Source organism: Leishmania panamensis, assembly GCF_000755165.1.
Source record: "Leishmania panamensis strain MHOM/PA/94/PSC-1 chromosome 33 sequence".
NCBI classification, from domain to species: Eukaryota; Euglenozoa; class Kinetoplastea; order Trypanosomatida; family Trypanosomatidae; genus Leishmania; species Leishmania panamensis.
Genome location: NC_025880.1, coordinates 37412 through 50953, shown reverse-complemented (window position 1 = coordinate 50953; position 13542 = coordinate 37412). Strand labels below are relative to the sequence as shown.

The 13542-nt window shown below is 56.4% G+C and overlaps 4 protein-coding genes across 4 annotated transcripts, besides 3 other annotated features; all 4 read left to right on the top strand.

Moving 5' to 3' along the window:
- Positions 1 to 72: 72 nt before the first annotated feature.
- Positions 73 to 360: a repeat region.
- A 168-nt stretch (positions 361 to 528) lies between these two features.
- On the top strand, positions 529 to 2193 carry LPMP_330220 (hypothetical protein; the record flags this gene model as incomplete). Its single annotated transcript, XM_010703813.1, has 1 exon — positions 529 to 2193. The coding sequence occupies one exon, from the start codon at positions 529 to 531 to the stop codon at positions 2191 to 2193; it is 1665 nt and encodes a 554-aa protein (XP_010702115.1).
- A 49-nt stretch (positions 2194 to 2242) lies between these two features.
- Positions 2243 to 2760: a repeat region.
- A 754-nt stretch (positions 2761 to 3514) lies between these two features.
- On the top strand, positions 3515 to 7897 carry LPMP_330210 (hypothetical protein; the record flags this gene model as incomplete). Its single annotated transcript, XM_010703812.1, has 1 exon — positions 3515 to 7897. One exon carries the CDS (start codon positions 3515 to 3517, stop codon positions 7895 to 7897), a length of 4383 nt encoding a protein of 1460 aa, XP_010702114.1.
- Positions 7898 to 8471: 574 nt separating this feature from the next.
- On the top strand, positions 8472 to 9395 carry LPMP_330200 (hypothetical protein; the record flags this gene model as incomplete). Its single annotated transcript, XM_010703811.1, has 1 exon — positions 8472 to 9395. One exon carries the CDS (start codon positions 8472 to 8474, stop codon positions 9393 to 9395), a length of 924 nt encoding a protein of 307 aa, XP_010702113.1.
- Positions 9396 to 11446: 2051 nt separating this feature from the next.
- LPMP_330190 (hypothetical protein) lies at positions 11447 to 12772 on the top strand (the record flags this gene model as incomplete). Its single annotated transcript, XM_010703810.1, has 1 exon — positions 11447 to 12772. One exon carries the CDS (start codon positions 11447 to 11449, stop codon positions 12770 to 12772), a length of 1326 nt encoding a protein of 441 aa, XP_010702112.1.
- Positions 12773 to 13176: 404 nt separating this feature from the next.
- Positions 13177 to 13542: part of a repeat region that runs on past the window's edge.

Here is a 13542-nt window from a genome sequence, read left to right as displayed (position 1 = left end):
GTGACTGCATTTTACGTCGCTGTCATGCGTCTGGTTTTTGGGCCCTTTTGTTTCCCGTCTACCTCCCCATTACCCTGATGGTCAGGGACACCCTAGTGCGTAGTGTCAAGGCGTAGTACTCATTCCCTGTTGGGAGGCCAAGCGACTCCTATCCCGGTTGATGCTAAGCTACTTCTGGCGTCGACCTGCATGGCGGAGCGGAGGTTGTGGCAGCGGTCGTTCTCAAATCTCTGAGTCGAAGCATTTCTGTATGGCGTATGTCTACCGCTGCTTCGCATCACTCGATGTGCCTTTAGAGACCAGGTGAGGTGGCGTTCAGCTCTCGTTGTTTGGCAGTGAACGGACATGCTGAAAAGAAAAGTGACTTCTGCTTTTCCTCTACCGCTGCTGCTTTGCTTTTATCTCCACTGTTTCTCCGAGTACGCACACCCACTTCGGAACTTCGTCCGCGTTTCTCCCCACAGGACGACGCCGTCATTGCGTACGCGCTGGCGATATCAATCGTAGCGTCATTACGGCGCTGCAGTGATGGCGGAATCCACCTTAGATGCGCTGCAAGTCGGCGAACAAGCGCCTGACGACCCCGGTGTAGATGGACATTCTCTAGGGACGAAAGCCACCGTTGCGGTCGGCATTGCCTGCCTGAGTGGTTATATTGGCTACAGCCTCGTCTACAGCCAGCAGGCGAGCGTGTCGCAAGCGCTGTGGAGCAGAGAGGACGAGAATGTGGCGTCTGCCTCATCGACTGTGCGGCCACGTGTGGCGCTGGTGAACATGACGGACAACTTGCGCTTGTGTGCTATGGCAGGCCTGCGGGCATGGCTGGACGTGGCAGATGAAGTGGAGCCCGAGTTCCCGACTGTGATGTTTGTGGACGAGGAGGAAGCCGCTACGGTCGCTGGGCTGGCGGCAGAGGTGCGCCGAGCTGCTCTCTTTGCGTGGATGGAGGTGAAGGAGCGCAACGAGATGAAGGCGCCTTCCGGCTTGAGGCCGCTGTGCTGTGTCGTTTTTCGTACCCTCACGGAGGTGGATGGACACGCGCTTGATGACTGGGATGTGCAGAAGGTGGGGTTACGTCAATGGCATGGGAAGCGCTTTGTAACGCGTCACTGTGTGGGTGTCTCAGTGAATGGCAAGCACGCAATGGTCCTCACCCACGACGTCGAGGGCGTTATCGATGTGGAGCCGGCGTCGGCTCTCAGTGGTGGTCGGGCCAGTGATTGTGGCACTCTTGTGCGTCAGTATGGCGCTCCTAGCGCAGCTAGTTTCCATCAATGGAGGTTGAGCACTGAAATGCAGTCATCGTTTGCCACAGACCAGCCGCTCGCCAAGTCGCTACTGGGGCAGGGAGTACGCCTACGAGACGGTCCACGTTGCCAACTGTGGCAAAGTCCGTTGCACATATTTGCAGCTCTTGGTGCAGTACTGCGCTACAACCGCACTGATGCGCCTGTCTATCCCGACTACGTTGCCATACCCGTGCCTGTGTTGCAGAGCACTGGTGCCGTGGATACCTCGTTGTGGTGCCGCATGATGGAGTTGGCGCATAGATGCCCTTGGCCATTGGTGCGTCGGTACGCGGCACGGCAACACGACCGTATGGAGCGAAAGCGACAGCTTTCTTCAACTTTTGTTGTTGTCGTAAGCCTCGCAGAGGAAAACGCTGCCGTGACACCAGACGTGCTACGTATCGGCGAGGAGCACGTGGCCGAGTGGATACGCAACATGAGCAGCACTCTGTCGACGAAGAAGCCGTCGCCGACCGCGAATCGAGTCTGCGTGCGAGACGCAGCGGCAGGAGCGAACCATCTGAAGGTGGTGCCGACGATACAGGTTGACTTAACCGACATAATCTGCAGTGTCATTGCGGCAGAGTGGCTCTTGATCCGAGTCGTTAGCCTTTTCGCCGCTGTGGGGCTTACGCCTGCACTCGCCCAACTTGTAGCGGTTCCACGGCCACAGGCAAGAGCCTCACTTCTGTACCCGACACCGAACAGCCCACACAAGCACCACCTGTGGCTCTCGCGATTAACACCGGCCTCTCTGTGGGGCAGCACTGAGAGAGGGACAATGCCGCCTTGCGTAGCGCCGACAGCGCGCACCACGCAAGTAGGTCACTACGTGGGGTGCGCTGCGGCTCTGCCACTCGTGGGTGGATTTGTGGTGAGCGAGCACGACTTCTCCACCTTCTAGTCAAAGTGGAGAGGGACTTCCCTTTCACTACTCGGTCGCCGCGCGTCTGCTGGTGATGGGGCACACCTCCTCCCGGTATCGAGATCGGGTGGCCGCTCAGTCTGGGGAGGCCTGGCAGCTCGCCCTCTCCCGGCCAAATGCCGATCCACTTCTGGCAGTGACGGGGCCAAGTGCCCTCGACGTGGGGAAGTCAGTGCGCCCTGCGACAGCGAAGGCGTTTATGCCATCCCTGCGTTGGAGAGAGTGTCAGCGTGGCTCGAATGTGTCTCAGCCGACCCTCGCTGCCCGCTGTTGTGGGACCCCTTCGTTGCGCCGGGGTGGGGTGGGGAGGTGGATGCATCAGGTGGCGACGGGCACAATGAAAGCGGCTGTGCGGCGACGTGTGGAGCAAAGGTGGGCCGAGTTTGTGGCAGATGCTGTGCTCGGGTGGCTGGGCCTACATTGTTGTACTACGTGGCTCTACGGCTGCTCTGCATCACGCGATGGCCCGATGACAGGGCGGCTGGGGTGTGGGGAGTGACCGCTCATCTTCTATGGCCAAATCGACTTGTTGAGGGGAGAAGAAAACCGCCGCGCGTGTTCTACTGTCGTGCCCTACACATGTAGGGGCACTTTAACATCTTCAGTTTTGCCCCACAGAACATCAATAAATTCAAAGACATTTCCATGGGCTCACCCTCTCGCTTCGGCGTCCTTTGCTATCGAGCATGCTGCATAAGAGAATGCGAGAGGATGTTACCGTACGGAAATGTTGCCGGCATCGAAACGGAAATTTTTTTTTTGTGGGGTGGGGGGAAGTTAGTATTCAACGTGGCGCGATACGAGCCACAGAAAATGGCGCACGTTGATTTGGCGTCGATGCTGCGCTTTAGAAGAAGACACGACAAAGCACGCAAGGACATCTACAGTCCTTCTAAGCAACCCAGACTGATTGCGCCTTGCTTCTTGTCTGGCATCCGTTGGGATTTCCTTGTCCCCCCTCCCCCTCCCCCTCCCCACGGCGGATCTGAAATGCGAATGGACGACGTGACTACGAGGCAGCTGGAGCGAGATGTACGCATTCTTCATATCTCGACTACATGCATTGCTTCTCATCGTTCCCTCTTTCCGAAGCCCACACCTCTCCGGGTCTGCGTCCGACTTCTCATCACTTCGCTTCGTCCTCTTCTCCCATTGTGTGTTTCATCGCTTTTTTCTTGTATTGTGGCGATCTGCGTTTTCACCCGCCATCCAACGAGTATCCTCATGGTGGCGAGGATTGGCGACGTTGGCTTTAGTGGCCTACACGCATGGGCATCGGTGCAGGAGTGAAGTCAAAGAAATGCAAAGCTGCGGCGAGCACAATGAGCCGTGGCGCTGCGACGACGTACTGCTATGCGTCTCCAGCGTCGAATGGATTGCCAAAAATGTCTTCCTTGTTAGCGTACCGTCGTATAGGCGAAAACTAAGCTGTGAACTGACAGCAGTAGATGTGCCGCGTGGCACTGCTCTGGAGCTGATGAACACCATTGCAGCCGTCTTGAGAAGGGTTAATGATGCGATGCGTATTTACCTGCGACAAGACTTTTATAGTAACTTTCCATTAGAAGGCTACGGTGATGTGCTCTTCTCTGCAGAGTCGCGGTATGACCGAACCGAGGAGCTGCACTGGTGTTCCTTGCAGGAGACCCTCGTGCGTGCCGGGGTAGCGTGTGTCGTGCGTCCTAGCGTGGTGAGGTTTGATGCGCTACTGGAGGCAGAGTTACACGCGGACGTAAATGGTTCGGAGTCCACGTGGCTCTCGCAGCTGCAAAGGCGTGAGCGCTCTGCTCTCTTTTGCGCGGTGCGCCGGTGCGTTGTCGAGGATGTGATGCGAGGCGATGTGTACCGCGTTTCGTGGATGTCCGCGGATAAGTGTGACGACGCCGTGACTCTTCCTCCGCTTCTCATTCTTGATGCCACTGTGTGCCAGTTGCCGTCGACAGTGAAAGGATTTGCGGCAATGCGGTGGGCGCAGACTTCTCTTCTCCACCGGGAGCTGCTCGTGCACGTGCACGCGGTCTTTCCCAGTGACAAGGACATTGCGTACAACACCCAACTCGAGATGTACGAGTACCTCGCCAATGTCCGTGGGACGGCTTGGGTCCTGTGCGAGAGTACTGGGGAGGAGAGTCACGGCACCGATGTCGGGGAGGTGTTGGTCTCCCTTGGACTCGGATGGATTCGGCGTGTTGCCGATGCCGGAGTGCCGCGGTCAAGCAATCTGTTGTCGCTCTGCCGCTCTGTTGGCATCTCTGCAACACAGGCGCTATCGCGCTCCTTCGCGAGCAACGGCTCTGGGACCGGAAATGAGGAGGTGGCACTCCCCGCCGACGTTTGTGCAGATCTGGCACTGGCGTTACGCCTCCTACCTGGCGCCGTTGCTGGGCTGCTCTTGTTTAACGGTGAGTGGTGGAGTCACGCTTTCTTGTACTGCGGGGCCAGGCAGCGAGTGTCACCGACGTGCGATGTTGATCAAGCTCCAGGTGCCACACGCAAGCTGTGGAAGACGGTGCTGTGGTGTGGCGATATCCACAAAGACCCCAATGACGAGCCGCTTGTGTACATGCACCGCCCGATGCGCACTCTCTTCCCGCTTACTGGCTTGGCGGTGGGTCGGGTGCGGCTGCAAGGGTATATGGAGGGAGCAGCCCTGCTGCGGTGCTGCAAAGGAGCGAGGGCGTTTCTGCAGGTCGAAGTGACGACGATAGCGACCGCTGCCGAGTGGAAGAAGCGACGCTATGATGCTGGCTACAGAGACTTGTGTATGGTGAGCTTCTACCCCACCCCTGACGAGATAATCTTTTCCCCCAGCGTCAATGTCTTCATCTCGGCAGCAGGAATGAGCGAGAACGCAGAGACGCGACTGCGAGTCTCGTGCAGTCATTACCTGGCCGAGGCATTTCTGCTGTCTCAGCACAGGCCATCAAAAGACTGGGTTGTCACCGAGGGGGAGCAATACGTAGCGTCGCTCTCCCTCAAGGGTACAAACGGCAGTCCGACAGTCTTCGTCTTGGATGTGGTAGTGGAGAAGAGGGACGAGTGCGCCATGATGTGGACACAGTGTGGCTCTGATAGAGCCGTTTACTCGCTCTCGCTGGGTACCAGCACTGAGGTGAGTAACTCGATGGATGACAAAGAGGCCGACGGCGACATGGACGAGTACATTGCAGAGAAAAACACCGGTAACTCAGCGACGAGCAAACGGAAAGGTGTGCTTGTGGTCCCTTCCCTTGTGCATTTCCTGTCCAAGCTGAGCTTGTTCTTTGAGGTTGATACTCGCCAACTGGAGGATGACAACAGCACTCGCGCACCCCTCTTTGCACGCATCCAACGTGCGTTTTCAGATCTCCTTTACAAGGATGTGCTGGTTCTGCCTGTGGGTGTGGCCGAAGTGAATGGAGTTCGCGGCTTGGTTGGCGATCTGCTGTTCCCAAGCGAGCCGGTGCCGCGAGCCACTGCGCAGCCACTGCAGGCCCGCACAGAGCCTCTGTTTCACCGAAGTCTGCTGAGCTGCATTGGGAGGACGTGGTGGTGCTCTGGCGCAGCGGCGACAGCAGCACCTGCTATGACACCCTGGCCCATGAGTAGTGCCGTCTACGAGGCGGTGCAGTCGAGCTTTGACGTTGCACTGGAGGCGCTGGCAAGAGAAGAGTGGACCGCCCGCCTGGGATTACAGCAGGAGGTGGAGTGGCAGCTAGAACTGTTAGAGCAGCAGGCACGAAACTGTTTCCCACTTTATAACCTGTCGGAGACACTCTTGTTCGACAAAGAGCCTGCGCCCTCATTGCTGAGGCCACATCCGTGCCTCTGCCTTACTGCTGGCGAGCCTTTACTGTGGTATGACAGCGCAACAGGGTGTCCCCGACTCTCTCTGTCGAAGGAACTCTTGCCTCCTACCGTACCACTCTCCCTCTTCGCTGTACGACCGCGTGAGCTCTTTTTCAACTCCACCATTCGAAAGAAGGCGGTTGTTCAGTGCACTGACGTGCCTCTCCAGCGATCGGCGCCGGAGAAGGCTTATGAACAGCTGGACTGGGCTTTCATGCGATTGAAGTTTCCCAACCTGCCTAACATCATGCACTCTGACTGGGAGCGACTTCCCCTTTCTCTGCGCAACACAGAGCGGGCCCTGTGCGACAGTATTGTTCGCAATGCTGTATTGACGAACGAGGTACCGGACATGCTCTACGCCAACGAACACATCTTCTCTTTGTTGTTGTCTTACCTCGCCTATCTGCAGGCCACGTCGAAACCCGTCGCGGCCGAGGACGCGGCGATGCCTGACCCAGGCGTTGGGCTCGCAACTGTCTACAGACTACTGCAGCAATACTCCGCCTCTTTTCTGGAAGATTGCCGATCGTCCATGGGCTTCTCGGCGACGCTGTTTGTGCTACCGTCCTTCAAGGCTCACGGCGACACGCCCGGTGTACCACCCAGGCGCCCGCTCTTCTTGGGGAAATGCGACAACTACGCAACCGATGTCTTTGAAGTGCCGTTGGCCGACAACGCAAGTCCGGAAATTGTTGCCTTTCCAGTGCGGCAAGATGTTACACTTGCCTGCGTGTCAGCGCTTGGTGTGGAGGCACTGGTGCAGCCGTGCGGCGAACCCCGAGTGTGTGAAACCTGCACGAGCGTCGACTCCGGCGTGGAGCCGGAAAAGCTGCGAACCCTCGGCGGTAGCAGTCTGGCGTGGGGTATGGCCACAGAGGGCAGTACGCCGGTCCTCTATCATCCCTTGCCGTGGTTAGCCGTACTTGGCGCTCCGTTGGTGGAGCATGATGAACTTACTCCAGATGCCCTCGGCCGTCTTGGATTGGAGCACAACATATTTGCCGACGTCACTGCGGCGACACAGCCGACCTCAACAACGATGACACGGCGGGTGGTGGGACTGCGCTACCGCTGCATCTCTAAGTTTTCGCGAAAGAATCTGTACAAGAGTATCTCATATAGCCGCGTATCGAGCAGCGAAATGTACAGCATCCTCCTGAATGATCGTAAGGGAGGGGCGGAGATACAGACATACATGTCCTTGCTGCTGCGCAGGAGAAGTGCCAGCGGAGCGTGGGAGGGAAACGACAACGCTTCGTCTGCTTTCCCAGATGGAGAGTTGACAGTGTACGGCCTGCCATCACAGCCGCTGTACGTGCACTACCGCTCTCGCGCGGATCTCCGCTTTACCCTCAGCACCGTGTGCGCCCCACTTCGGAAAGAAGTGCTGAAAGTGGAAGAGGTACGCCATGTACGCGGCACGTCAAATGCCGTGATGGATGAGGTGGAAACGCGACTGCTCTCCTTCTATGCCGAGGCTGCTGCAGGTTTTCTGCGGCGCATCTATCAACGAGTCCAGAAGGAGCAAGTGCCGAGTGAGCCTGTGAAGCAGGTGTTCCTCAGATTCTTACTGCGATGTCGTGACGAAGCAGTGGATCCCTACATAGCCATTAAGGTTTTCCCGGTTTACCAACACGACAGCGAGGAGATGGAGCGCGTCATTGATCACGCAGACATTTGGCAACGGCACTCCATCTCGCAGGGTAACCCACACCGCCCCTTTTCGCGCTACAGGTGTCTGCACGGCCGCTTGGCGCTGGCAGAGCTTCACGTCACCTACGACGCGGCAACCAACGCTTTTTGCGCGAAGTGGAACAAGGCGTATGAAAAAAAGCCTGCCTCGCACTCCTAATGTTCCTCTCACCTCTCCTCACAGATACACAGACCGACACCCACACACCGAGGCATGACCCGAAACGGATCCCACCCTCTCCGACTCGGTTGAACGTAGCGCACACAAAAAGTCTCGAGCGCGGTGCAAAAGTACTGACATTTGCCTCTTGGCTGTCTTTCTTCGCATTGGCTGCCTCTGGCCACCCTTTACTGACTCTCGTCTCTATACGTACGTGCTCAGCTCTGCCGAGCCTCAAGGCAGAGGCCGCGAGAGCCCAGTCATTGCAGCCAGGCGAAATGACTGCCCCAAGCAGCTCTGCGGTGCTGTTTGCTTTCTTGTGTGCGCATGTAGACACGTAACGCGGTAACTACGCCCCACCCCCCTCTACCCACTCTTTGCCTCTTGTTTTTCCTGTTCCCTTCACCGCTTCCCCGGCTGCTCTTCTGCCATCCACACGCCCTCGTCACATTTTTTACGCCCACGCACACACCGCCTCCTATAGGGACTACCCACTGTGCGTATACGCGCAACTGCGCGAGGGTGTTTTTCCAGGCTTCACTGTGTCCTGTACAAGTCTGTTTTTCACCTTCCTATGAGCATCTTAGATAGCGTCCGCCTGCTCACGGAGGAGGGAGAGCCGAACGCTCTCGCTTCGGGTGCTGCCATGGAGGTCGAGGAGGACGACATCGACTGGGTGAACGATGTGTACAGGCAGCTAAACGGCGCACCGACTCTTCATCAAGGCGCGCGGTGTCAGCGTCTCAACAAGTGCCGCGCCGCCCTCGGCCTCTTATCTGGCATTCTTAGCCTCTTCGGAATAGGGGTTCTTTTGCGGTTTTCCAGCTGCTTATTCTCTGCTCTTTCGTTGTTTGGCGTTACCTGCACCAGCAGCGGCATGCTCGCGGTCGCAGCTGGTTTTCTCATCCTTGCGACCGGCATACTCGGATGCGTCTCAAGCTGCTGCTGCAGGCGCTCCTCTCTGTCAGTGTTCCTTGCCGTACTACTTTTCTTCTATGCAGTTTTGTGTGGGATGTGCGTGACATACATGATCCATATTCGTTTCCGCAATCTCAATGGACTGCAAGCAGTCTGGGCCAGTATGGTGGCGGCGCAGCCTGGAGTGGTGTGCGACGTGCAGAATAAACTGGAGTGTGCTGGCTTCAAGAAAACTCAGTGTTGCCGGAGCGTTGCTCTTGACGACGCCCCACTCGGAGGTGCAGTTATAGCGCCTACTGCTTGCTATTTCGAGGCCGCCAACGGAACGACGTTCGACATTAACACGCGCGAGGAGGTGGACTGGCCGCACACAATGTGTGCCACGCGGTGCTCAGCTGAAAACGCCAAGTATGAGCAGACATGTGAGGCATCGCTGACGTCGTTGCTGAGATTCAAGTTTCACCATCTCGTCCTTCTACCTTCGACATGCACGGTTTTCTTTCTGATGCTTAGTGGGATCGCCATGGCGAGTGCGCTCTGGAAGCCGCGGGTCGAGAATTATGTGCTACACCACTTCTAAAGCGCGCGCCTTCCTTTGCCCGATGAACTACCTTCTCACCACCCCCACAGTTCAATTCAGTTTCACTGTCGTGCACATCCATCTTAGGTAGTCGACGTGTAATTGGTGTGTTTTCCTATTCAGGGGAAGTGCAGTGTTTGCTTGCTTGGATCTCACGCGTTGTCGATGAGCGCAGGGGATACACCGCGTGATGTACGCGTGCACGTTTGCCCGACGTTTTTTTTTCGGCCGATATCGCGGCCGGGCACAGTTGTCGCTCGAGGTGCTTTTCTGCTCTCCTGCGTGTACTCCCTCATCCGAACACTGAGCGCTCTGTCCTCGCCAATAACCTAGAGAGCCATCAGCGTGGAAGGTGACGAAGGAGAAAGGAGAACGAGAGGTGTCAACGTTGCTTCGAAAGAAATATAGGGTCATTCCCACCTCGTTTCGCTCAAACACTATGAAGCAGCAACCACGGCAATTTATGTTTCATGGGATGAGGGCAGCAGCGTCTGCGGCTGTACGCCAGTAGAACGTCTTTCACCAAAGAGGGAGGCAGTAGATAGGCGCATAAGAGACTCACTGCTGTTTGGTGGTGGTGCGCCCCCCCCCCCAGCGCTCCTTGGTCGTGTAGGGCGATGTGGTGAGCACAGGGGCGTGAGTTCTCTTACTCTATCGCGCCCCACAGTTTTTCATGTACGATGCGCTTTCGACCTCGTAACTTCTCACTCTGTCGCCTCTCTCTACCCCCCTCTAGATTGTCTTTCTTCGCCCTACGCGTCTGCTGGCTCTGTAAGACGGCCACACACATCGCGCACTTGTGCTGCCGCAACCGTCTTTCGTGTGCTTTTCTTCATTTCAGGACATTACCTCTACCCTACACCGTTCTCCGTACCTTGCCGCTCCTGTGTAACAACCGCAAATATATAATCGACTGTTTAGGCTGCGTAGCTGTGCCGTGCCTTGGACCTCAGCCGAGGCTCAGAGCTGCAGCGCTGTTTGGCACCTTAAATTCGCACTGTTGCCATCTGATTGATCTGTGCCACTCAGCTGTTGTGCCTTCATCTGCTTTGCATCATTCATCTGCTTTGCATCATTCCTTAGCGGATTGGGAAGGTTGGGATTGTGATCGCGAGATCACTCTTATTTTTCTGCTTCTCACCGTCGCTACAGTAAAACAGTGTAGTGTCCCGTTCTGTGCATCTCCCGCAGTACCCACGCCTTTACTCTCTACTGGTGTGCATCTCTACCAGTTGACTGTCTCACCCCGCTTTTCTCATCTTGTGTGCTTTGAGCCTCCTCTTACCTTTTCGTAGCAATCACCCTTCCCTGCACGCCTCTTCGAGCTTCGTTCCTTTGGTGCTTTGCCTCCTCTTTTTTTCCTCTTCATTCTCTCCTTGAATTTATCTTTTCCTAGGCACTGGCTACGCCCTAGAGTTTGCATTTGCACTCGAACAGACGTGGTCTCCATCCACGACTGAGTGGCCCTATCAGCCGAAATTGAACTTGTGCATTGGCCGACTCGATACAGCAAGACAGCCGCCTCTTACTTTCTCACCTTCCCATTTTCTCTTCTTCACATAGATTCCTACGCATTGCTCTGCTTCACTGATGTGATTCAACTTTTGCTCTCTTCTAGTTTCATACCTGTCTCTCCCCCTTTTTAGTGCTCTGTTCCTTCCACTATCTTCACCCTTTGCTCTTTGTATCGCGGATCTCATATCCTCATCCCTCTTGCCTTGGCGCGTCGCTCAGACCTTTTCCTGTAACTCGGGCGCTCTCACAAAGCGCTCTCACAAAGCGCTCTCACAAAGCGCTCTTTGTTCTACTCCACATGTAGTAGCGGCTTGTGCCCCTGTCGCTGCGTCGAAGTTGCAGAGGAGCGTTTGCTCCTTTACTCGTCAAAGAAAAGAGAGAGAGAGAAGTACTCGACAAGCGCGCATCTCTGCTTTATATCCCGCTTTTATCTTCCGCATTGTGTCTTTGCTGTGCCACTCCGACATCTTCTCTCGTTTGCTCACTGCAGAGGGTGTTGTCGGCCTTTCTCACCACCTCCGTTGTGCGCTACGAAGATGTTGACCGGAGACAAGACTCAGACACCAGGTGAGGAGGCGCGACGACATGACATCTCAGCAGACTCTCAGATTAGCCCCATGAGTGTGGAGGTTCACGTCGTATCGCCGTTGCGTAAGCAGCGGAAGCTGGTGATGGTGCCGTCGTCACGCGGGGATGCTTTGTTCACTACAACGGCGAACATGCCTTTTGCCGACACTGGCTCATTAGTATTCTCGACCTGTACTTCGGCAGTGCGGCTCTCGTCATTTCGCGGGCAATGGGCGTATGTCGTGCAGGCGTTTCAGTTCTCACTGACAGAGCCCGGCATGGCTCTCGTGACGACAGTGATTCTCTTCACAATATCGCTTATTGGATGCATCACCGTCTTTTTCATTGCGCCCTCTCTCACGACGTCGCTTGCAACGCGCATCCACGAGTCGCTTGACAGGGTTGTTAGCCAAGGCGAGATGGACACGCTCCCCGTATCGTGGATGCCAAGTGTGGTGAGCATGATGCAAAATGGGCTGCGTGCGGTGTTGGCCCCGTCCGTACTGCTCGGGGCCGCGGGTATGTGGGTTCTTGGCGATTCAGAGCGACGACGGCCAGGCAAGTTGCTCATGGGCTACGGTCTGCTGGTGTTTATTCACGGTCTTATGCTGCTCTACTTGTTGCTCAGCGTTTTCTTCAGTGGGCAACTGGGCGTGTGGCAGAACAAGTCCCTCCAGCTCTTTCAGGACGTATTAGGAAAGCTCGATGGCAATGTAGGTCAGTGCATCTGGGAGTACGCGTATTCGTGCTCTGGTTTCAGCTCGTGCTGTGTGACCAACACATCTGCACTGAGCATGAGTGATGAAGAGCTTCTGAGAGACGCAGAGGTGTGGCGCTCGCTGTGCTTTGTCACGATGCGGAACGGCACAGCCTTGACACGGCGCCACAGGCATGGCGAGGGCGACATTTTCGTTGACATCACGAAAGCGGTGCGCGATGGGTGTGGGGAGATAACCGCACAAATGGACCCCAATGAGGACTACCCACTCTACTCCACCGCCTGCGCACTTGCCAGCGGGTCGGCGATGATTACCCCATCACACTCCACTAGTTGCGAGGACTTCTTCATTGGCCACTTCTCATCCACAATTGGCTTCGATATGTGTCTACTTTTTGGCATGACAGTCTGCAGTCTTGTGACCGGCGTCGTCGTTCTCATCACCCACTATCAGCGGCCTCGCATGTCTGAGTTCATGCCTGTGAACACGCCTTCCGCTTCGTCCAATGAGAGCGCCATAATGGTAAAGGTAGAGGCCTCCGGCGACTATCGTGGGGCGAACCGCAAGCTCAGTTAATATACCCTGCGAGCACTGTTTGTTGTTTCTGTTGGGGGGACGCAGACACCGATTCGTGCCGCGATGAGCAAAATAAGGTGACTGCCGCTTCCCACCAGGTGAAGAAGTGTGCAGGAGCAGCATATTCTCTGTCACACTACTTCTCCACTCCCCCCTCTTCGTGGAGATCGCGGCACCGCCGAAGTCATCACTGGGGGGGGCAGCTGGAAAGTTGATCAGTCTATTGTTCCCGAAGTCCACCACCCGATCTGGTGCAGACCAATGCCTGTGTTAGCCACACGAACGCATTCAAGCACCACTTGAGACACTCTCGTATGACGATGGATGCAGCGTAGGAGATGTCAGCGCAGCACTTTTGCCGCTGAGGTGATTCCTCTGCTTTGCTCTTCTGCTTTATGTGCCTGCTCTGATGACGGAGGCTACACTTCAGTGCGTGGAATCTCAGGGTTCAGTGCCCCACTCTGTCTGGGGAGGCCTGGCAGCTCGCCCTCTCCCGGTCAAATGCCGATCCACTTCTGGCAGTGACGGGGCCAAGTGCCCTCGACGTGGGGAAGTCAGTGCGCCCTGCGACAGCGAAGGCGTTTATGCCATCCCTGCGTTGGAGAGAGTGTCAGCGTGGCTCGAATGTGTCTCAGCCGACCCTCGCTGCCCGCTGTTGTGGGACCCCTTCGTTGCGCCGGGGTGGGGTGGGGAGGTGGATGCATCAGGTGGCGACGGGCACAATGAAAGCGGCTGTGCGGCGACGTGTGGAGCAAAGGTGGGCCGAGTTT